Here is a 21,696-nt window from a genome sequence, read left to right on the forward strand (position 1 = left end):
GTATTTTTAGTAGAGACGGGGTTTCACCATGTTAGCCAGGATGGTCTCGATCTCCTGACCTTGTGATCCACCCGTCTCAGCCTCCCAAAGTGCTGGGATTACAGGCTTGAGCCACCGCGCCCGGCCGATTTCTATAACTTTTAATAAGAGACATCTATTACTTTTTTTTTTGAGACAGAGTCTCTCTTTGTTGCCCGGGCTGGAGTACAGTGGTACAATCTTGGCTCACTGCAACCTCTGCCTCCAGGGTTCAAGCGATTCTCCTGCCTCAGCCTCCCAGATAGCTGGGATTACAGGTGCCCCCCACAACGCCTGTCTAATTTTTATATTTTTAATAGACATGGGGTTTCGCCATGTTGGCCAGGCTGGTCTTGAACTCCTGACCTCAGGTGATCCACCCACCTCGGCCTTCCAAAGTGCTGGGATCATAGGCGTGAGTCACCTCGCCCAGCCCTATTACGTTTATGGCCATATATATTTTTTTTAATTTATAAACAAGAAATGTTTTCTATGCATTCACGCATGTAACCCAGTCACCATCTCTCAGAGCTCCGAGTTGCTGCTGTGTCCTCAGAAAGGAGCCACCATGAAATCTACGTGACCCCGAGGGCTTTGCAGGCAGGAGATGCGATAAGTTCCTTCATTGCACACACAGTTTTCAGCCCCTACCATGTGCTAGCCTGTATGTCTTGTTTGTGGGATACACGAGTTGGCTGCAGCCTTCACCTTCGTGGGAGTGGCAGGTGAGAGATGGAGACGCAGCCATGCATCTAGCAGAGGGTGTGTGAGCGCGTTGCCAGTCCGTCGCAGGGGGTAGCAGTTCAGGCTGGGTGTGTGAGCGCAGTGCCAGCCCATCGTGGGGGCGGCGGGTCAGACTGGGTGTGTGAGTGCAGTGCCAGCCCATCGCGGGGGCGGCGGGTCAGGCTGGGTGCTTGAGCGCGGTGCCAGTCCGTCGCGGGGGCGGCGGGTCAGGCTGGGTGTGTGAGCGCGGTGCCAGTCCGTCGCGGGGGCGGCGGGTCAGGCTGGGTGTGTGAGCGCGGTGCCAGTCCGTCGCGGGGGCGGCGGGTCAGGCTGGGTGTGTGAGCGCGGTGCCAGTCGTGTGGTGGTGAGCTGGGTGTGTGGCCCAGCAGTGCCAGCACATGTGAGGTGTAGGTCAGGCTGGGGACTCCAGAAATTTAGGAGGTGCAAGTGCCCCAGGTTCTGAAGGATGGAAGGTGGGCAGGGAGAGCTGACAGTCACTGAGTCCCTCATGCACGAGAAGGGTTGCACTAATGCAACTAACATTTATATACAACAACTCTGGCTTTTTCTGATGGCTGTACTCTACTTAAATTTTATTAAATTCATCCAGTGACCTGACAAGGTAGAATTCGTATTAGCTCATTCTTAGGTGGAAAAAATAAAATAAAAAGGAAAACCAAAGACTTGGGGCAGTTTGAGGTTGAATTAGAAGAGACCAGAGTGCCAGGGATGTTGGGGGCACTTGGTGCTGGGTGACCTTGTTATGTTGATGGTAGTGGCTGTTGACATGGGTGGCTGGGCAGAGCTGACAGAGAAACTGAGGCACAAGAAGCCACAGAGATTGAGTAAATTAGTGACAGGGTGGGGCCAGTGTTTGAGCATTGTGCCCAGCTCCCACTGAACACACCTGTTCTTCACCCCATACCCTAAGGAGCAGGCCCACTTCCCAGCTGAGGTTCGCTCTTCCCACCTCTCAGCTTAGAGCCCTGCCCCCAAGTCCTCCTCCCCAAGGCTGGCTCCCACCCAGGTTGCAGCCCCAGCTGTCTCTGCAGGTGGGCCCAGCCATTGCCCTCAACATGCAGGCAGTCAATCCTACATCCTAGCCAGGGACTTGAAACCCCTTCAAACACCCCCTCCTCAGAGAAGAATCTTCCACCTGCCCCCCAGGTTCCTCAAGACCCTACGCCTCCTCCTGTGGGAGCAGTTGTGCACAGCAGCCATTTCCCTGTTTATTTCCTGCCTCCATCCCACAACTGGGCTGTGAGCCCCTGGGGGCGGGGACTGGGATCTAGGTACCCACTGCCCGGCACTAACTCCAGCACAGAGAGGATGCTCAGGGACGCTTGAAGGGCGGAGTCCGAGTGCACGTCTGTACATGTCCTGCTCCCTCTTCTGTGTTTCCACACAGGCCCCTGCAACGTGGAAAATAACTCTAATCATTTCCCTCTTGGGAATTTGTCAACAGGTTCCTCCATCTGGCATCCGGCGTGTCGACAAGCAGCCAGAACTGAAGACAGAAACAAGGTTGGTGGCATTTCCTGGTGTCTCTGATGTACTCTTCACTGCTCCTGCACAATCTCTGTACAGCTAAGAGGACACTGACCAGGTTCTACAGGCTCGTTGTCCAGTCCCACAGGCTACAGGATGGGGGCAGTGAGGCTTAGGAGGTGGGGAGGGTAAACAGGTAGACAGCTGAGCAATACTACAGGGGGAACAAGGGCATCTTTGTTTTCTATGGATACACAGGCTAGGTAATCTATTTAAAAATAAGTTGATTCGGCTCATGGTTCTGGAGGAGGGGAAATCCAGGAGCGTGGTGCGGCATCTGGTGAGAGCCGTCCCATGGCAGGAGGGGGAGACAGGGTGAGAGCTCATGAACAAAGAGGAAAAAGGGGGTCAAACTCCCAAGATAACTAACCCACTCCCACAGTAACAGCATCAATCCATTCAGGAAGGCAGAGCCCTCATGAACAGTCACTTCCCAAAGGCCTAACCTCCAACACCGTCACAAGGGACACCAAGTTTCCAACACACGAATTTTGGAGTGCACACAGCAAAGAGGCATCTAAGAGCCTTTGTGGACTGTCCTGCTGACCTTTTCACTCACTTGATGAACTCCAATGGCCGTGAAAATTGGCGGACGACGACAGTGTTGGGGGCCCCAAACAGTCCCCAAGACCACCCTCACGTCTGTGAACCCCAAAAATCTGAGACAGGTCTCAGTTAATTTAGAAAGTTTATTTTGCCAAGGTTGAGGATGCACACCCGTGACACAGCCTCAGGAGGTCCTGACGACATGTGTCCAAGGTGGTCAGAGCACAGCTTGGTTTTATACATTTTAGGGAGACATGAGATGTCAATTAACATATGTAAGATGAACATTGGTTCAGTCTGGAAAGGCGGGACAGCTCGAAGCAAAGGCAGGATGACTCAAAGCATGGAGGGGCTTCCAGGTCCTAGGTAGATAGGAGACAAGTGATTGCATTCTTCGGAGTTCTGAAAGGAGGAATCAGATCTGCATTTATCTCAGTGAGCAGAGGAGTGACTTTGAATAGAATGGGAGGCAGGTTGGCCCTAAGCAGTTCCCAGCTGGACTTTTCCCTTTAGCTTAGTGATTTGGGGCAGGCCCCATCTGGCTGGTGGTCTGGGACCCGAGGGTGGTCTATGGCCCCATCTGACTGGTGGTCCAGGACCTGAGGACACCCCTAAGGCCCACAGGTCAGGCCATGTCCTCATTCTGCTCCTGCTGTGGATCTCAGCAACCCCTGGCCTCCCATTTCCTCCGGAATGTGGGGTGTCCTGGAGGCCTCATCCAGTCCACCAAGCAGGCTACCTTGGGGGTCCTGAGCGACTCTGATGTCCTATAGCGGCAGGTGTGGCTCTTGTTTGAGCAGCTGTGCCTGCAGGGAACAGAGTGGGACATTCAGAGTGTCTGATGGCGTTCAGGACAGCGTTCACACAGAGGCCCGTCTGAGTGAAGCTGCAGGATGCCCGGCATCCGGACTTCTCCTGGAAGGGCAGTTCCCCTGCTGCCAGCAGAGCAGGCAGGGCTGGAGGCCCGCACAGGGGCAAGCAGGGGCCCTGGCTTCCCACCTGTGTCCCTGATGCTCTCCTAGCAGCTCTGCTTTGGGCAGGGGAGGGGCCCCAAGGGAAATCTACCCTTTTCTGCCTTCCATGGTGGCAGAAGAGTCATGCGATGAAATCCCGCTGTGAGCTTGGCCAGGATGGCAGCAGCTAGCTGGCACATTATGAATTTCGTCGTCCTCTCAGATGGTGTCTGCAGTCCATGATTCATTCTACAAGCTACCCCAAGGTTGCCCTGGGTCTCAGAGATGAGCAAGGCAGCAGCCCTTCCCTCAGCAAGCCATGGTGTGTGACTCTGAAGTGACCACAGGGCCGACATCATTTGTGAGATCCTTCCATGCCCACAGAAGGCCTGTGGAAGGGACCTGAGCGGGGGAGCCTCTCTTGCCGAGGCCACCAGACCACACTGTGGCTTGCATGTGTGCATCGGGACACCACCCTGTCTCCTGATGATGCGGCTCCGATGAGTGGAGGAACACCAGGGTCTTCGTCTCAAGTTGAATTAGAAAAACAACGCAGACACACGTGGAGTAGTTTTAAGGAGTGGAGAGTTTAATAGGCAAGAAAGAAGGAAGAGGTTCCCTGGTCCAGAGAAAGAGGGAGGGGGGCCCCAAAGCCAAGGGAAGGAACCCCAAGTGGGGTGGACACCAGCCAGGTATATATAGAGGTTCAACAGGGCTCAGGGGTTGGTTTGACCAGGCATGTCATTCACGTAGGCATGGAAAAGCTGGCCCCTCCCACCCTAGCCTTTTAATATGCAAATGCAGGGCGCCATGATGTTCTACATACATGGGGATATGTGAGGGTGGCCCCACTGCCAGGAACACGTGGGGCAAGGGCAAGAAGGCTGCAGGAATCACCATGTTTAGGTGGACCCGGTTTCTAGTGGCCTGCCTTTGCGTATCAAAGGATGCCAGCCTGACTCTAAGAACTGCTTTGAAAACGAAAACTTCCCAAGGACCCCTTTTCCTTTCTATCTGCCTAAAATAATTTCTGTCTTTTTTTTTTTTTTTGAGACGGAGTCTTGCTCTGTCACCAAGCTGGAGTGCAGTGGCGCAATCTCGGCTCACTGCAACCTCTGCCTCTCGGGTTCAAGTAATTCTTCAGCCTCAGCCTCCCGAGTAGCTGGGACTACAGTTGCGTGCCACCATGCCCAGCTAATTTTTGTATTTTTTTTTTTAAATAGAGACGGGGTTTCATTATGTTGGCCAGGATGGTCACGATCTCTTGACCTCATGATCCACCCGGCTCAGCCTCCCAAAGTGCTAGGATTACAGGCGTGAGCCACCGTGCCTGGCCCTTAAAATAATTTTTTAATAACTCCTACCACACTGAGACTGACCAGGGCTGGAAAAGGGAGCTCCGCGACCACAGCCAGGTCCCCTCAAGGGCGGGGTGGGGGGCGGCTGGCTCCAGCTCCCAGGTCTGGCCCTGCTGTGGAACTGGCCGTGGGACCTACAGGAGGCCTGACTCTGGCCAGGCCACCCCCCACACTAATGCCAGCCCGTGCTGACCTCCGGGTCACTGGTCTAATGGGCGGGGGTCACTTAACCACCGATGCTGCCAGCAGACGAGGAAGGAGTCCTTGTGCTCGGGGGCCTGTTCAGACGTCCTTGTTTCCTGGGTTCTGTTTGCAGTTGCTTTTGAAGCAGTTATTTTTAACAGAGGGCTAGTTGGCCTCTGCCAACACATGGGGGCGGCGCAGCCTGAGAACGGTTGGCCTCTTAGCACCGAGTCCAGGGACTGGCATGGCTCCCGGCTTAATGGTTCTCATACTGTACACATCTCAGGTCCCCTTGGAGCTGATTGTCCCGGAGGGCCTGGCGCTTCCTGGCCTGGGGGTGGGAGGGAGAGCCATCCTGCTCTGTGTTGTTCCGTCCGGCGCAAACCAGTTAAGGAGAGAGTATACAGAAGGCAGGCGGGCCTGGACCACTCCTGGGGGCATCGACCTCACTTGCTCTTGGAAACTCGACACCCAGCCGGAAGTGGCTTCTCCATGCTACCTGCTAGTCCAAGAGAAGTGACTCCCGGTCCTAACCCCTCTAGCCAGTCCGTCCCTACCTCAGGGTTGCTTTTCAGCAAGAGGCCGACCTCTGAGCCCCTTGCCCCAGGCAAGGTTGCAGTAGGGAGGAGGGAGCACTCACTGTTCTCCACAGCCTGGAAGGTGGCCCTGATTGCATGGCTGCCCCTTCCGCACCATGGGGATGGGAGCTCTCCGAGGACAAGGACCTGTCCACGGAAAGAGGGAAACTGTAAAGTACTGGAAGAGATTCATTCTGAGTCAAATATGAGTGACCATGTCCCATGACACAGCCCTCGTGTGACCCTGAGAACAGGCCCCCAAGGTGTTTGGGATGCAGCTTGATTTTATACCTGTCAGGAAGACATGAGACATCAGTCAGAATACATGTAAGATTGACATCGGTTTGGTCCAGAAAGTGGGACAACTCAAAGCAGGGGCTTCCAGGTTATAGATAGATTTTAAAACATTCTGATTAACTGTGCACAGTGGCTCACACCTGTAATCCCAGCACCTTAGGAGGCTGAGGTGGGTGGATCATTTGAGGTCAGGAGTTCGAGACCAGCCTGGCCAACATGGTGAAACCTGCTCTCTACCAAAAATACAAAACTTAGCCAGGCATGGTGGCACGTGCTTGTAATTTCATCTATTCAGGTGGCTGAGGCACAAGAATCGCTTGAGATGGGAGGCGGAGGTTGCAGTGAGTCGAGATTGTGGCATTGCACTCCAGCCTGGGCAACAGAGTGAGACCCTGTCTCAAAAAATAAACATAAAATGTTCTGATTGGCAGTTGGTTGAAAGAGCTAATATCTAGAGAAAGGAATGTCTCTTTGTGGCGTCTAAGGTTTCGTCATGCAGATGAAGCCTCCAGGTAGCAGGCTTCAGAGAGAATAGACTGTAAATGTTTCTCATCAGACTTAAGGTCTGTGTTGATGTTAAATGCTGGTGGGCTTTTCCTGAATTCCAAAGGGAGGCAGGCATAGTGAGGCCTGTCTGAACCCTGCTTCCCATCATGGCCAGATCTAGTCTTCTAGGTTAACTTTGGGGTGCCCTGGCCAACTGGATAGAGTCCATTGAGATGGCCGGGGAGCCCTAGCATTTAATTTTTGGTTTACAGACGGCAAGTCAGACGTCCCTGGCATCTGGCCAGGGTGCTCAGCGGAGGTGAGAAGGATGTGGTCTTAGCTGCCCTGTCCCCAGTGCCGCCTGCCTCGGGCGTTTGATCATATGGTCATTTGACACACAAGCCACGAAGCACCTACCGTGTGCGCTCTGGGATTGGGCACTGTGAACAGAGAGGTGAATAAGACCTGAGGGGTCCCTGCCCCCAAGGAGCCCCCGTCTGGTGGGGGAGACAGATGTGGATGGGCAGGCATGATGTGCAGGATGCTCAGAGGTGCTGTGACCGAGAGGGGCCCAGGCCCAGCTGGCGGTGGTCACAGGTGGCTTCCTGGAGCTGTGGCTGATGGCCTAGTCTGGTTCTGGCTCTGGGTGGTGTGTCTGAGAAGCCAGTGATCTTCAGGGGACTGAACGTGGGTTTCAGGACCCTGGGGTGGGAAGGGGGTGGCCCTGTGCCTGTGAGTAGCCCAAGGTAACCCCCAAGAACAATGAAGGTGGCCACAGGGACAGCTCAGCTCAGAGGGGTCCCTGCTCTGGCCAGGGGCTGGGTGACTTCAGTGGAGGAAGCCTGGACTGGCCAGGCTGGTCCCTTAGGCTGTGGGTTTCCAAGGTGGGTCTCCTTTGGAAAAGTTAAGAGTGAGGCCTCCCCCGTGCACAGAGGCCTCCATGATGGCTACTGTGGGTGGGAGCCCAGGAGGAAGCTGGAGACTGTGGGGGCCGTTGAGGAAGAAGGAAACAGGCTTCTTGAGACCAAACATAGGGCCGTTCCAGCTGAATGGGAGCGAGACGGTCCTGGCAATTCTCAGCGGTGGCCAAGAGCAGTAGAGCAAGGCTTGGCATTGGAGTTCTGCTCTGCCTCCTCCCAGCTGTGTGACCTGGTGCAAGTCACTAGCCCTCTCTGAGCCTCAGCCCCTCAGCTTTCACATGGAGATGAGAGGGGTCAGACCATGTGACCCTAATGACAGGCCTCCCCAGTGGCTATAGAAGGACAGCTGCCTCCCTGGGGCCAGGCAAAGCTGGTGGGGATTGGAGCCAGGTGAGCTCCCAGCCCTTCCATCTCTGTGGGTCTGAACAAGGCGCTTGTACTGGGGCCTGGGAGAACATACGGATGTTGAGTTCCATTGCCAAGCACCTTTGTGCGAGTGGAGTTGGGTAGGGAGAAAGTCAGAAAAAGCTCCAGCCTCCTCCCACTGGGGAAAATCAGACCTACTCAGCTCCCTTCTGACTCCTCCCCACCCATCACAGAGCTGGAGACTGAGCCCAGGGAGGGGAATGAAGACAGTGACCTGGCTGCCCCGCCCAATTCCCTCAAACATGCAGAGAGCAATCCCCACCCCTGGCCCGGTGCTGAAACCGGCCAACACTCCCTCCCTCCCATTTGTACCAAGGCACAGTTGGAGGCTGTGAAACATTCCTCCAGAGCCTGCGAGACTTTCTTGCGCTGCTGTTGGTGTGCTCAGCTTAAGGGAATCTTTCTTCTAAAACACCCAATGTTCGTCTGCTTTGCAGAGAAGACGGTTCTCTGTCAAGGTCATCTCCTGCGCCCACCTTGAGCTGAAATAATAGTGGAGAGAATTTTTCAGTGCTAAGCACCTCACGTGCCTCATCCCTGATCTAATCCTCAGAAACGGAAAACCTCTCAGGGAAGCGGTGCCGGGGGATGGAGAAGGACGCTGAGACTCAAAGGGTGTTTCGATGTATTCATATAAAATGTATGCAGCCGTCATCGTGGCCTGTAAAATGTTCGACCTGGCCCAGGAACAGTGGACTGTCCACTTTGCAAACAGCAGGTGGTGTTGGGCCATCCTGGGCATGACTGAGGACCCAACCCTTGCCAGCCTGCAGAAATCTGTGGTCCCAGGGGGCAGGCAGACCCCAGAGTTGATGCCCACCTGGCATGTAGCCCCAGGCCTAAGGGAGGCCCAAGGAAGCTAGGCAGACCTCCTAGAGGAGGAGGCGGCAGAGGCGGCGGCAGCTGCCAAGCTTAGGATATGAGGAGACACGGGGCATAGAGAGGAACTGGGCCAGTTGAGCGGGGCAAGTGCAGAGGTGGCAGACAGGCGGTGGAGTGTCATGCCCACTCCCTCCTCTCCTTCCTTTCTAGATGCAGAATCAAGTTTGCACTCAGGGTTGCCCGGGCACCACCCGCATGCCTCACAGGGTTGTCCTCCCGCTGCTGCACGTGGCCCCACGTCCCGCGCTGGTGTTGCCCATCCTCGTTGGTGTGCGCTGAGTGTAGGAGGCGCTGGTTGTCACCCACGCCAGCCGCCGCATCGTGCCCAGCCTGAGTCAGGCAGCTGGGGCTTCCCCGATAAACGCACCTGGCCTGGGCGGCTTGCACAGCAGAAACCCACCTTCCCACAGCTCTGGAGCCCAAAAGGCCAGGATCACAGCGTTAGCTGGGGTGGTTTCTCCCTCGTTGGCTCGTAGATGCTGCCTGCGCCTCCATGTGGCCTCCCTCTGTGTGTCTGTGTCCTGATCTCTGCTTGTAGAAACCCCAGGCATAATGGATTAGGGCCCATCCTAGTGACCTTTTAAAAACGCTGTCTCCAAATACAGCCACATTCTGAGGTCCTGGGGGTTAGGATTCAACCTACGAATGTTGTCACAGATCAGCCCATCCACTGTGGTGCCTCCCGGGCTGCAGGCACCGCTGCATGGATGGACCCCTGAGATGGGCGGGACAGAATTGTTGGGGGTGGCAAGAAAAGGGTCTGCTCAGAAAATGAGAGAGGAGGGAGCTGCAGTGGGGGCTGTGGTCGGGGTGGGAAACCATCGATGCAACAGAGGACGTGGGGGCCGTGGGGAGAGTGAGGGCTGAGCTCTCGGCTGCTGAGGGCTGGGGAGGCTTCTGTGGAGATGGACTCCTTTTGGACAGGGTGAATAGGAGGCGTGGGGAAGGCCAGGCAGGTGGCCCAGGAGTGAGGGCTGAACCAGGAGAGACCCCTTCCCTGCAGGTGGGGAGAGACAGCAGGTGCAGCCAGGGGTGTGGGGACCACAGAAGGAGCGTGTCCACAGGGCTGGAAGGGGCTGAGGTGGGGGAAGAGGCAGGACAGTCATGAAAACCATCAGCCCAGGGGACACAGCAGGTGTAGTCTGGGAGGGAGGAGTGGACCAGACAGCAGCAAGCATGTAAGGAGGACACAGCTCCCTGGGTTACGGCAGCAAAAAGGCCAGGACAAGCCCAGAGGTGCGGTGAAGAGAGTGGCTGCCAGGGGCCTCCAAACGGTCATTTCCAAGTTGTGTGTCAGGTGGGAGCAGGTGCTCTTTGAGCTAAGACAGCCTTGGGGGACCGTGGGAGGGTCAGAGGGCATGGAGAACAGAGCTGGGGGCCAAGCTAGAGAGGGTCTTGGGGGTGACCAAGATGGTCCCATGTTCCCAGGAACCTGGGCCAGTGGACTAAGCTGCAGCGAGTCCCCATAATCCTGGTGGAAAATGACGTCTCTGAGCATAGCTGGAGTTTGCAGAACGGCTTGGCCTGTGTGTCACTCTGGTCCCACGTGGCCCGCCGCATCTGTCTGATGCTAGCTTTTCAGTCATTCAGCCAAGCCTGTGGGTTTATTCTAAGAATTCCTTCAGCCCCAACTTTATTTATTTATTTATTTATCTGTTTATTTATTGAGATGGAGTCTCTCTCTGTCACCCAGACTGGAGTACAGTGGCACGATCTCAGCTCACTGAGCTCTGCCTCCCGGGTGCAAGCGATGCTCCTGCCTCAGCTTCCTGAGTAGCTGGGATTACAGATACTTGCTACCACACCCAGCTAATTTTTGTATTTTTAGTAGAGACGGGGTTTCACCATGTTGGTCAGGCTGATCTCGAACTCCTGACCTCGTGATCTGCCCACCTCCGCCTCCCAAAGTGCTGGGATTGCAGGCGTGAGCTACGGCGCCCGACCCAGCCCCAACTTTAAAGAAACACCCCAGTGCACTGGCGTGGCTGCTGGAGTGGAACACCTGACAGTCGCCTCTGGAGGCCCCGAATGTTGGTACCTGGCTTCAATCTCTTCCTCTCTCCTTTCTCAGGAAACCAGAACTTCTTCAGAGAGCATCATTTCTGTCCCTGCTTCCAGCACCTCAGGGTCTCCGAGCCGTGTGATTTATGTAAGTCGGGGCCTTTTTTATGGGGACGGCAGTGGGAGGGTGGAAAGAGAAGGGGGGCCCGGTGGCCATGGCTGAGCCTGCCCCTAAAAGAGCTCCCTGAGAGCTGTCATCTGGGGCCCGAGGTACGGCCATTGCTCTTGTCCCTGCTTCGGGGTGGAGGTCGGTACAGGCTTTATGAGTTTGACTGAAAACCTGAAACACAGAATGTTTGTTTGACCTGGCAATTCCCCTGGGAACCTCTCCCCAATTATCTGGTGACAAGAGCCACACGGTGGTGTGTACACAGCTGCTGTTTATAGTGGCGCAAACATGTCACATCAACGGCCGACAGTCAGGGCTTGCCAGGCACCCAGGCGGACCCTGCAGGTTTTGCAAACCATGGACCAGATCTGTGTAGACCAGCACGCACGTGCTCCCGACGCCTCCCTAAAAGAAGCACGCTAAGGGTGATGTAAATTATGTGATCCCGTTTTCGTTAGAGAGAGAGAGAGACTGTGTGTGTGTGTGTGTGTGTGTGTGTGTGTATGCGTGTGCGCGCCTCACATGCTTCCATAAGCACACACAAATATAAAAATGATCGAAAACATTTTGACAAGTCGTTACCAGAAATTTCCTCTGGGTGGTGGGATTCGAGATGGGAGATTATTGTTACTATTATTTGCTAATATTGCTGTGTAAATACCAAAATTCCTTATCTAGGCGAGGACCCGCAGCACCAGGTGAGGGATAGCTGATGCGGTGGTAACCAGGGGCCACCCAGGACTGCTGCGTAGGCTGCCCCTGCACCAGAACCCAGCACTGGAATGGCTGGTGACGTGGGACAAGCCCCTTCTCCCCTCCCCGTCCCCACCAGGCCAGGACCTGGGTTCTGTCTGCCTCAGCAGAGGCTGGATCCGCTGGGTTTCCAGGCTCTGGAACTTTGAGACAATGTATTGGATCCGCTCCCTGCTGTGCTTCTTTTCTGCCCTCCTCCCTCGTAGTGGTTGGACACAGGGTCCTTCCTGACCTTAATCCTGACAGTGTCCCTGAGGAGCACACGAGTCCTCAGTTACCGTGATGCACTGCTGGCCTGGAGGGTGAGTGGCACTGTGGCCCTTGGGACGTGCACTCCAAAGCTTAGGCGGGTACATGAAGGCACCAGGTTGGCTGCGTGCCCTGGACGAGGTGCTACCCACCTGGTGCCTCTGGGAGTGCCTCGGTAAGCCGTGGAGACCCCCGGGTACCTTCGGTCCAGGGCTCACTGAGGCACTGCCTGGGTGACAGTGAGCACAGCGCCTGCCCAGAAGAAGGCTGTGGGAGATGCTCACTGCCATTACCATTACCATCATCTGTGTCGACCTCCCGGGGGCTTGAACAACGGAAATAAATTGTCTCAAAGTTCCAGAGCCTGGAAACCCAGGATCAAGGAGTCGGCAGGGTTGGTCTCCCCATCCCTGGCCCGCAGGTGTCCGTCCTCTCCTTGCATCCTCACGGGTCGTCTGTGTGCATCCGGGTCCTGATTTCTTCCCATGAGGACAGCAGGCAGATTGGATTGGACCCACCCTAACAGCCTCATTTTAACTTGATGACCTCTTTTAAGGCCCTGCCTCCAAATGCAGTCACCTGAGATCCTGTGGGTTCGGATTTTACCGACATGGGAATTCGGGGAGACACAGGTCAGCCCATAATACCATCAGCATCCTCATGAATAATGGTTATGACAGTTATCCTGTGAATGAGATCATGTTTGTGTAGGGGCACAAAAGTGTGGTCTGTTTCCTCACCCGTTGAAAGGGTCACAGCTAACACTCCTATAACAAGAGACAAGTTCACAAGAGAAAATGTATTTAATCAAAGTTTTAGGTGACACAAGAGCCTTCAGAAACAAAGGTGCAAAGACCCAGGGAGGACTATCCTTTTTAATTTTGGTTTAGAGACAAGGTCTCGCTCTCTCGCCCAGGCCGGAGTGCAATGGTGAGATCATGGCTCACGGCAGCCTCAACCTCCCGGGCTCAGGCGATCCTCCCACCTCAGCCTTCTGAGTAGCTGGGACTACAGGCACGCACCATCACACCTGGCTAGTTTTTGCATTTTTTGTTGAGATGAGATACTTTTATGTTGCCCAGGCTGGTGTTGAACTCCTGGCCTCAAGCAATCCACCTGTCTCAGCCTCCCAAAGTGCTGGGATTACAGGTGTGAGTCACCATGCCTGGCCAACCCTCTTCTTTTTTTTTTTTTTTTTTTTTTTTTGAGATGGAGTTTCACTCTTGCCTAGGCTGGAGTGCCATGGCTCGATTTCAGCTCACTGCAACCTCCACTCCCTGGGTTTAGGCAGTTCTCCTGCCTCAGCCTCTCAAGTAGCTAGGATTATAGGCATGCGCCACCACACCCAGCTAATTTTGTATTTTTACTAGAGATGGGGTTTCTCCATGTTGGTTAGGCTGGTCTCAAACTCCTGACCTCAGGTGATCCACTCGCTTCGGTCTCCCACAGTGCTGGGGTTACAGGCGTGAGCCACCGCGCCCGGCCTATTTTTATGCTTAGATTGGATGATAACTGGATGGCCATGTAGAAACGTGACTGGACAAAAAGTGTGTGATCTGGTGGGAATAGACCGAGTGGGGAAACAGTAGGGCCGTCCGCTCAGATGCTTCTCCTCTCTGGGGAGCCCTTCTTCCTCCAGGTATAGGGCGGGGGGTCTTAGGACCCACCCTCAGGCAAGCTAGGTCAGAGAACGTCTCCATGGCCAGGTCGTGCACAGAATGAGGGAAAGGTTAGACTCATGTTTCTAGGCTTCATGGCTGGCTTTGGGGAGGAGCTTCTAGTTTCTATGACCTGCCTTGGGGAAGAGGAACTCTGGTTTCTATGGGTCACTTCAGCGGGGGCGGGAAGGAAGCGGGTGAGAGACAGAAGGGCAGGAGGCGGTCAGAGAGACCCTGCTTCCGAGGCCTTCCACTCTCCCTTAGGTCAAAGTCCTCAGCAAGCTGGGGCTCTGTACTTTGGGGTATTGTTTTCTGAGCCCCAACATGTGCAAAGTACTCGGCATCTGGCTTGGTGCCTACTAAGCGCTCATTTATGGTAGCTGTTGCTGTTGCTGTTGCTGTTGCTGTTGTTGCTGCTGTTGTTGTTGTTGTTGTTGGAACCTGCGTGGCACATAATAACTGCTCATTAAATATGAGCTCTTTTTTTTTTTTAACAAACTGGCATTTGCAAGGGGCGTGGGGTGGTAGTGACTGTGTGTGCACTCAGTAAGCAGTGACAGCAGCCTCTGTTGTCATGGTCCCGCTTTCAAGGCCATGCAGCACTTTTTCAAGGCAGAGCTGGGCTTGGAGCCCACAGGTCTCCATGACTCTGAGACTTGGGTTTTTCCAGGAGACCCCACTGCTCAGTGTTGTGAACAGCCATGGTGGCTCCTTTCTTCTTGCATCAGGCAGCACATGGGCGAACACAAGCTCCCTGTGGAGCCCTGGGGACCCAGCCAGGCCGGATGGCATCCCGGTTCTGGGTAGGGGAAGGGGTTTCTGTCCACAGGAGAGATCGGGGCAGACCCAAGTGCGGGTTTCAGGTGGGACGCCTGCCAAGGGACGGGGCAGGATGTTGGTGGGTGAAGAATTTCTTTTTTTTTTGAGACGGAGTCTTGCTCTGCCGCCCAGGCTGGAGTGCAGTGGCCGGATCTCAGCTCACTGCAAGCTCCGCCTCCCGGGTTCATGCCATTCTCCTGCCTCAGCCTCCCGAGTAGCTGGGACTACAGGCGCGCGCCACCGCGCCCGGCTTGGGTGAAGAATTTCTGCACCAGCGGGGCGTGCACTTAACCCAGGTTGACTGCAGCCTGGTGCACTGTGTCTCTGCTTTGATGGACTTCCTGCTTGGCCAAGTAGGTGTGCTCACAATTCCAGTTTTAAACAGAAGGCCTCGAATAAATTGATCCAGTCTCCCAGCCCTTAGTTTGACACAAGAGAGAATGCGTGGAGTGCCATGCTGCCTCCTCTTGGCCTCAGAGCTGTCCAGGGACCTGCCATCAGTGTGCCCACGTTGCTGATGCCACGTTGCTGATGCCACTCTGAGATATGCGCTGACTTTGCAGCCTCTAAGTGGTGGAGCCATAATCCAAGGACACATGCTCCTAATTCTGGCACGTGCTCCAAGTACCATGGTCAGCACCCAGCCTGGCTGCATCCCAGCCCTCCCAGGGGTCACACAGGCCAGAAGCCAGGGCAGCCCTGCTCTCTCTCCCACCTTGGGGTTGGTGCCACATGAGTGGGCAGTGCACACAGTCTGGCTCTTCACCGAGATGATGTGATTTGGTGGGCAAGCCCTCCTTATCCCAGGGTTGTGTCCCACTTTTCTTTTTTTCTTTTTTTTCTTTTTTTTTTTTTTGACGGAGTCTCCTCTGTTGCCCAGGCTGGAGTGCAGTGGCACAATCTTGGCTCACTGCAACCTCCGCCTCCCAGGTTCAAGCAATTCTCCTGCCTCAGGGTCCCAAGTCACTGGGATTACAGGCACATGCCACCATGCCTGGCTAACTTTTGTATTTTTAGTAGAGGGGTCTCACCATGTTGGCCGGGCTGGTCTCAAACTCCTGGCCTCAGGTGACCCACCTGCCTTGGCCTCCCAAAGTGCTGAGAGTACGGGTGTGAGCCACCTACCGCACCTGGCCTGCCCTGCTTTTCATCTCACCTCTGCTGGTGTCTGTCATCAACCTACTGTGTGCCTGGCCCCCTGCTTTGTGCTGAGCACTCCCACCATCTCAGAAAGGGGCCATTCCATGCCCCCATCGTGGTGCTTTGCAGGTTGCAGTTGCCCGGCCCTGCCTGCTGTGGGTGGTTGTGAAATGCAGCATCCCTTTCCTTCACCGTCAGGAAGAGACCAGCTCCCCCTGCCATTCACGTACACAGGAATGGACCAGAATCCACCAAGTGACTGCATCTCCTCCACGGACCGTGAGGGCTTGCTGGGCAGGGGCTGGGCCTCGTTCATCTTAGTTTCCAGGATAAAACGTGCACACATGGTAGACCCTCCATAAACCACGTGGCTTTTGGACATCACCTATTTCACTGCTCTTTTCTTTATTCCAAAGGCAATCTGCATTTATTTTAAAAAATGAAAAAAAAAACCAACAGTAATCAGCACACCAGAGGAAATGAAAGCGTTTACATCCTGCCAGCCACAGTGGCCCTGCCGATGCTTCTGAGGCACCCTTCAGGTCTCGCTTCTGTGTGTGTGTAATTTTTATAACATGGAGTCACCCTGAACATATTATTTTGTAACCTTTATTTCAACATGTCAGTAGTGCAGAGTATAAAAGCAGCGTGCTTCCATTCTGTGTTATCATTGACTGGGTTATATGGTAATGATACTGTCGTAGGTGGCCATATTAGTGTGTATTGTGCTGGGTGGAGTGTGGGAGGGAAGAAAGCAAAGAGGAAAAACCCTTTACACATACTCAAGAGGCCTTCCGCCAATTAGAGAGTGCCGTCTGTTGTCATGGCAACCACCCAAGGACTTGGCATGGGGAGAAGTGGATCTGCAAGGCTACTTAGCAACCTGTCTAGGGGGTCGGGCAGGGGCTGTTGGCATCCTGCAGGCTGCCCTCTCTGACCCCTGCCGTCAGGGCCGGGTGGTTCAGGGAAGCCTGAGGAAGGGTGGGAACTAACCCAGGGCAAGGCGGCCCCCTATGCTGTGGGGCTGGACAGATGAATGCTGTGATCATCGCTGCTGGGAGGGGACGGAGGTGGGGAAGGGAGGATGCAACACTCACCTCTCCAGGCATCTGGCTGAGAGTTCACCTGACTTTTGCAAATGCTTGATTGGCTTTCGTTCAATTCACAAGCCCGCTGTCAAGCTCACAGCCGGGCAAGGGACTCAGTAATGAATCCTGGACCTCCAGGAGCCACAGTCTTGGGGGGATACAGGATGACTCAACAGATGAAGATCAACACTAACTCAGGGCAGGGGGGCCTCCACTGAGTTTGGAAGGAACAGAGGTGGAGCTCAGGGAAGGTGTGTGGGAAGAGCACGTCCCAGAGAGGGAACAGCAGGTGCAAAGCCCCCAGGCTGTGGGTGACTGGGAGCTGTAAGGACTTGAGTGCCAAGTGGCATGGATAAGTGGGTAAACAAGCACCAGAGTTCCAATTTCCCGGAAGGCAGAGGGGAATTGCTGAAAATCCTACAGGATCAGATCTACAAATGACTGACTCAGGATTGGATCTCAGGTCTTTTGAACCCTGCCCCAGGCTCCAAAGGGGCAGCCACAGGTCTGAGACGTCAGAACTTCATTCTCTTCATGCACATCGCAAATGACAGGGTTCACCCCAAGAGCCAACATCTCAGGAGAACCTCAAGCCTGGTGATCAGGGAAGACTTCGTGGAGGAGGTGGGCTGGGGGCTAACAGAGCCGGAAGAATACAGGAAAGCTGGAGTAGGGGGCTGAACCTGGCACAGTTGGGGACATGGGGAAGAGACAGCTTAGGGTGAAGCTGCCAGGAACAGGAGGGCCAAGTTTGGGGGCCATAATGAGGACTGGCATTGTCCAGCCGAGGACGGGCTCCCGGAAGGTTTGAGCTGAGAACACTGGGATGCATCTGGGCCTGAGAGGCATTCCCCTGGCAGTGAGGCCTGGAAAGGGCAGAGCTGTGGTGGGGAGCATGGGCTCTGGAGTCAGACAGCCAGGGTCACGTCCTACCCTCCACCCTCCTGGCTCTGTGACTCTGGGCAAGTTACCCAACCTCTCTGGGCTCTGGCTTCTACATTGTGAAAAGGAGCTTCTGTGAGCGCCCCTTCTTGGCATCATTGTGCTTTGTGAAGATGATGGAGGGCTCAGCTCAGTGCATGTCTTGGGGTAGAGAGCTCATTGTGTCCATAGGAGGCTGAGGCTGGATCGAGAAGCAGCAACAGCAATCTACCAGAGTCACCTGTGGCTGGAAAATGCCCCAGGCAGCTCCTGAAGAGCCCAGAGCCAGGGAGAAGGGGACACGCAGGGGCAAGAGTGTGTGCACAGTGCACAGTGGGGTACTGCAGGGGAAGGCTGGGCAGAATCAGAGCGGAGAGCAGCACGCACCAGCTGGACCTGCCTGAGCAGACACGGGTTCTCCCGGCATTCCACATTCATTCAGCAAGGGCAGGAGCGCCTCTGCGGGCCAGGGTGGGCCAGGGGTAGACAAGACAGAAGGGCCCCCGACCCTGCTGAGGGGGTGTCCCAGCTGGCCTGTCAGATGCTAGGTGCTTTGCTGCCGGAGTGCATGTGAATGTATGTGAGTGCGTGTGGGCATGGGGGGCGGTGAATGTGAACTTGCTTGGTGGTGGTGGGGTGATTGTGTGCAAGTACGTGTGGGCAGGTGTGTCTGCACATTTGTGGGTGAGTCTGGGTGTGCAGGTGTGTGTGCCGGTGTGGGGGGTGTGCTGGATGTGTGTGAGTGAGCTGTGGGCCTGGGGAGTGATTGCATGTGTGAACACGTGTCAGTGCGTGGGTGTGGACACATGTATGCTAGTATGTGGGAGTGGGCCAGGATGTGAGGGGGTGTCTGTACTTCCACAGTCTCAGACAGACACGTTCTCTGTGTGGGGGTATGCGTGCATATGTGTGTAGTGCATGTGTGTGCCTGCATGTGTATGCATGCATGTGTGTGTGCATATGTGTGCACATGTATATGTAGGTATATATCATCGCCCTTTGTATCCATGGGTTCCACATCTGCAGAGTCAACCAACCTCAGATTGAAAATATTCTTACAAAACAATAAAAATAGCAAACAACAATAAAAGTTAATACAAATAAAATAATATAAAAATAATACCGTATTTTATTTATACAAATAAAAGAATACAGCATAGCATCCATTTACCCAGCATTTGCATTGTGTTAGGCATTACAAATCACCAAAAGATGATTTTAAGCAAATGGGAGGATGTGCACAGGCTACATGCAAATACCACATAATTTTATTTAACAACCTGAGCATTTGAGGATTTGGGGATTTGAGAAGGGTCCCGGGACCAATCTCACATGAATAGTAAGGAATGCGTATGTGTTTGCCTGTGTGTGTGTTTGCATGTGTGTGTGTGTGTTTGTACGTGTGCATGCATGTACACATGTTTAAGCCATGAACTGAGTCTGCCAGACCCCATGCCAGGCACATCACAGGCGTGGCCTCCTTGACCCCAGAGCCTTCGTATGTGATCATTTCCCTCACTTTGTGCAGAAGGAAACTGAGGCTTAGAGAAGGCACTTCCGCAGGGCCTACTGGCTCTTTTGTGGCTGGGCCTCAGGACCCAGGCCTGCCTGCTCTGGAGTTCCCTGTGCTTTTGATCCTGTCCCCATTTCACCTATACCAGGAGCTGGGGGTGAGCTCAGACTCTGCCCGAAGTGCTGTGACCCCAGCACTCTCCTCATGGCTGCTGAACAGCCACTGCCCTCTGGTTTTGGGGGCACTGTCCTGTAGGATGCATCTGGCTTTGGGAGCACTGCCCTCTGGGATGTGGGTCTGACTGTCCCCTCCCCAATTCTCTTTCCCCCCTCAGGCCAAGCTTGGTGGTGAGATCCTGGACTACAGGGACTTGGCAGCCCTTCCTAAAAATAAGGCCATCTATGACATCGACCGCCCCGACATGATCTCCTACTCACCTTACATCAGCCACTCTGCAGGGGATAGGCAGAGCTACGGCGAGGTATGTACCCTGCCCGCATGGCCCTGGACACCTGTGCCCCCAAGTGCTGCCCTGCAGGACAGGCGTCATCCCTAGCTGTGTCCCATGGGGCCAGAGCCACTTCCATCTTCACCCACATGCTCAGCCTCTTCATGCCCATCAGAGAGCCACTTGCATGTCCGATTTCAGTAACGCCCAAGGCACTGTGGCCCCAAAGCTGCCATTGCTGAAGGAGTGAGCCTGGAAGCCTCCTTAACTGGAGCAGAAAGTAGGAAGCATGCTGATTTGTAGCAAAGATGACAGCAACTCAGTGAAAATCTCCTAATTTTCTTAAGCATTAGATTATTTTCATAAAGCATGAGATGCGTTTCCTCTGTAGAAGACTCTTGGCCCTGGCCACCCTCACTGCCATGCTTCTGCCCCATGCTCCTCTGCCCCATGAATTCATGAGCCAATGTGACCGGCCTGGTTGAAACGCAGATTATTTATTTCCTGGCACGCCTGTGGACGGCGTTCCTTACTCCTTAGAGGTTTCTTATTTAGAGCTGCTCTGTCCATTTCCTGTGGAATACATTGTTGGTTTTTGCTTTTCCTCTTGTGGTTCTGAGGTTTCAACATGACCGTGGCTGCCTGGGGTAGGAGGAGGCGTTGCCAGGCTGTTGGCCCGAGTGCGTGTGCTTTTGACATGTGTGCCGCCAGGCGTGGGGCTCCCCGGGATGGGGAAGCTCAGTCCTGTCAAACACGTTTCCCTTGGGCCTTCTCGTTTTGAGACTTCAACAAGGGCCTCTAGGGAAGCAAGAGCTGAGACTCCAGGGCAGCACGTTTGATGTGGATGGTGTGAGGCGAGAAAGTCATGGCTGCTGGGTGCACCTGCCGAGCTCAAGGGCTGTGCAGGGAGGGTGAGAAGAGCTCAGGGCAGGCAGGTGCCCTCCTGACTTGCTTCTGTCCCTGGGGATCACAGAATTTGAGGATGTGGGTGACAAACCCCACTGATAATGAGAGGGACCAGTGGGGGGAGCTGAGGGAGGGCATCCCGACCCGCATCCACCTGCACCCACATGCACCCACCCACCTGCACCCACCTACCAGCCACATACTTGCACCCACCTTTCTGCACCCACCTACCAGCCACCTACCTGCACCCACCCCCTACATACTTGCACCCCCCTGCACCCACCCCCCACCTACCTGCACCCCCCTGCACCCACCCACCTACCACCCACCTACCTGTACCCACCTACCACCCACCCACCTGCACCCACCCACACGCACCTATCTACCTGTACCCACCTGCACCCACCCACCACCCACCTACCACCCGCCCAGCCACCTACACCCACCTGCACCCACCCACCACCCACCTACCACCCTCCCACCCACTTGCACCCACCTACCATCACCTGCCACCCACCTACCACACACCTACACCCACCTACCACCACCTACCACCCACCTACCTGTACCCATCTACCACTCACCACCCACCCACCCACCTGCACCCACCTACCACCACCTACCACCCACCTACCTGTGCCCACTTACACCCACCTACCTGCACTCACCTGTACCCACCCACTGCACCCACCTGTACCCATCTACCCTGCCCAGGCTGGGTGTGGGCTTTATGGTCCAACATCTGGTCTGCACCTGGACCAGGCACTGGAAGACAGTCCAAGAGGATTCGCAACTTGGCCATAGGGTTGAGACCCAAATCCAGTCCCTTCTTCCCTGCAAAGACCACAGGATGTGCTGGAGGAGGAGGAGTTGGTCTCGTGCTCCTCCTCCAACTCCTGACAACCTTGGGGCATCGGGCACACCCTTTCCTGGTTTGAGTGCGTGTGTCCCTGCGGGAGGGCTCTGTGGCCATGAAGGGCCGTATGCAGAGGCGATGTGTCTGGGAGTGGGCTGGTATCACTCCCTGTCCTGCTCCCAGGGGTCTCATGGCGTGACCAGGACACAGCTTCCAGGCCCGAGTGGACATGGGCCCTTAGCTGTTGTCACTGAGGT

At 54.9% G+C, this 21,696-nt stretch overlaps 1 protein-coding gene across 37 annotated transcripts in view; it reads left to right on the forward strand.

The window, feature by feature from the left end:
• ABLIM2 (actin binding LIM protein family member 2) overlaps positions 1–21,696 on the forward strand; it is a 193,986-nt gene that overhangs the window by 103,888 nt on the left and 68,402 nt on the right. For all 37 annotated transcript variants that reach the window (XM_031662645.1, XM_031662663.1, XM_021938279.2 and 34 more), the window contains 3 exons: positions 2,207–2,265; positions 10,990–11,067; positions 19,564–19,710. In XM_031662645.1, the coding sequence (XP_031518505.1) occupies positions 2,207–2,265; positions 10,990–11,067; positions 19,564–19,710 (284 nt within the window). The remainder of the gene's footprint in view (positions 1–2,206; positions 2,266–10,989; positions 11,068–19,563; positions 19,711–21,696) is intronic.

The sequence above is a fragment of the Papio anubis genome, unplaced genomic scaffold, assembly GCF_008728515.1.
Source record: "Papio anubis isolate 15944 unplaced genomic scaffold, Panubis1.0 scaffold83, whole genome shotgun sequence".
NCBI classification, from domain to species: Eukaryota; Metazoa; Chordata; class Mammalia; order Primates; family Cercopithecidae; genus Papio; species Papio anubis.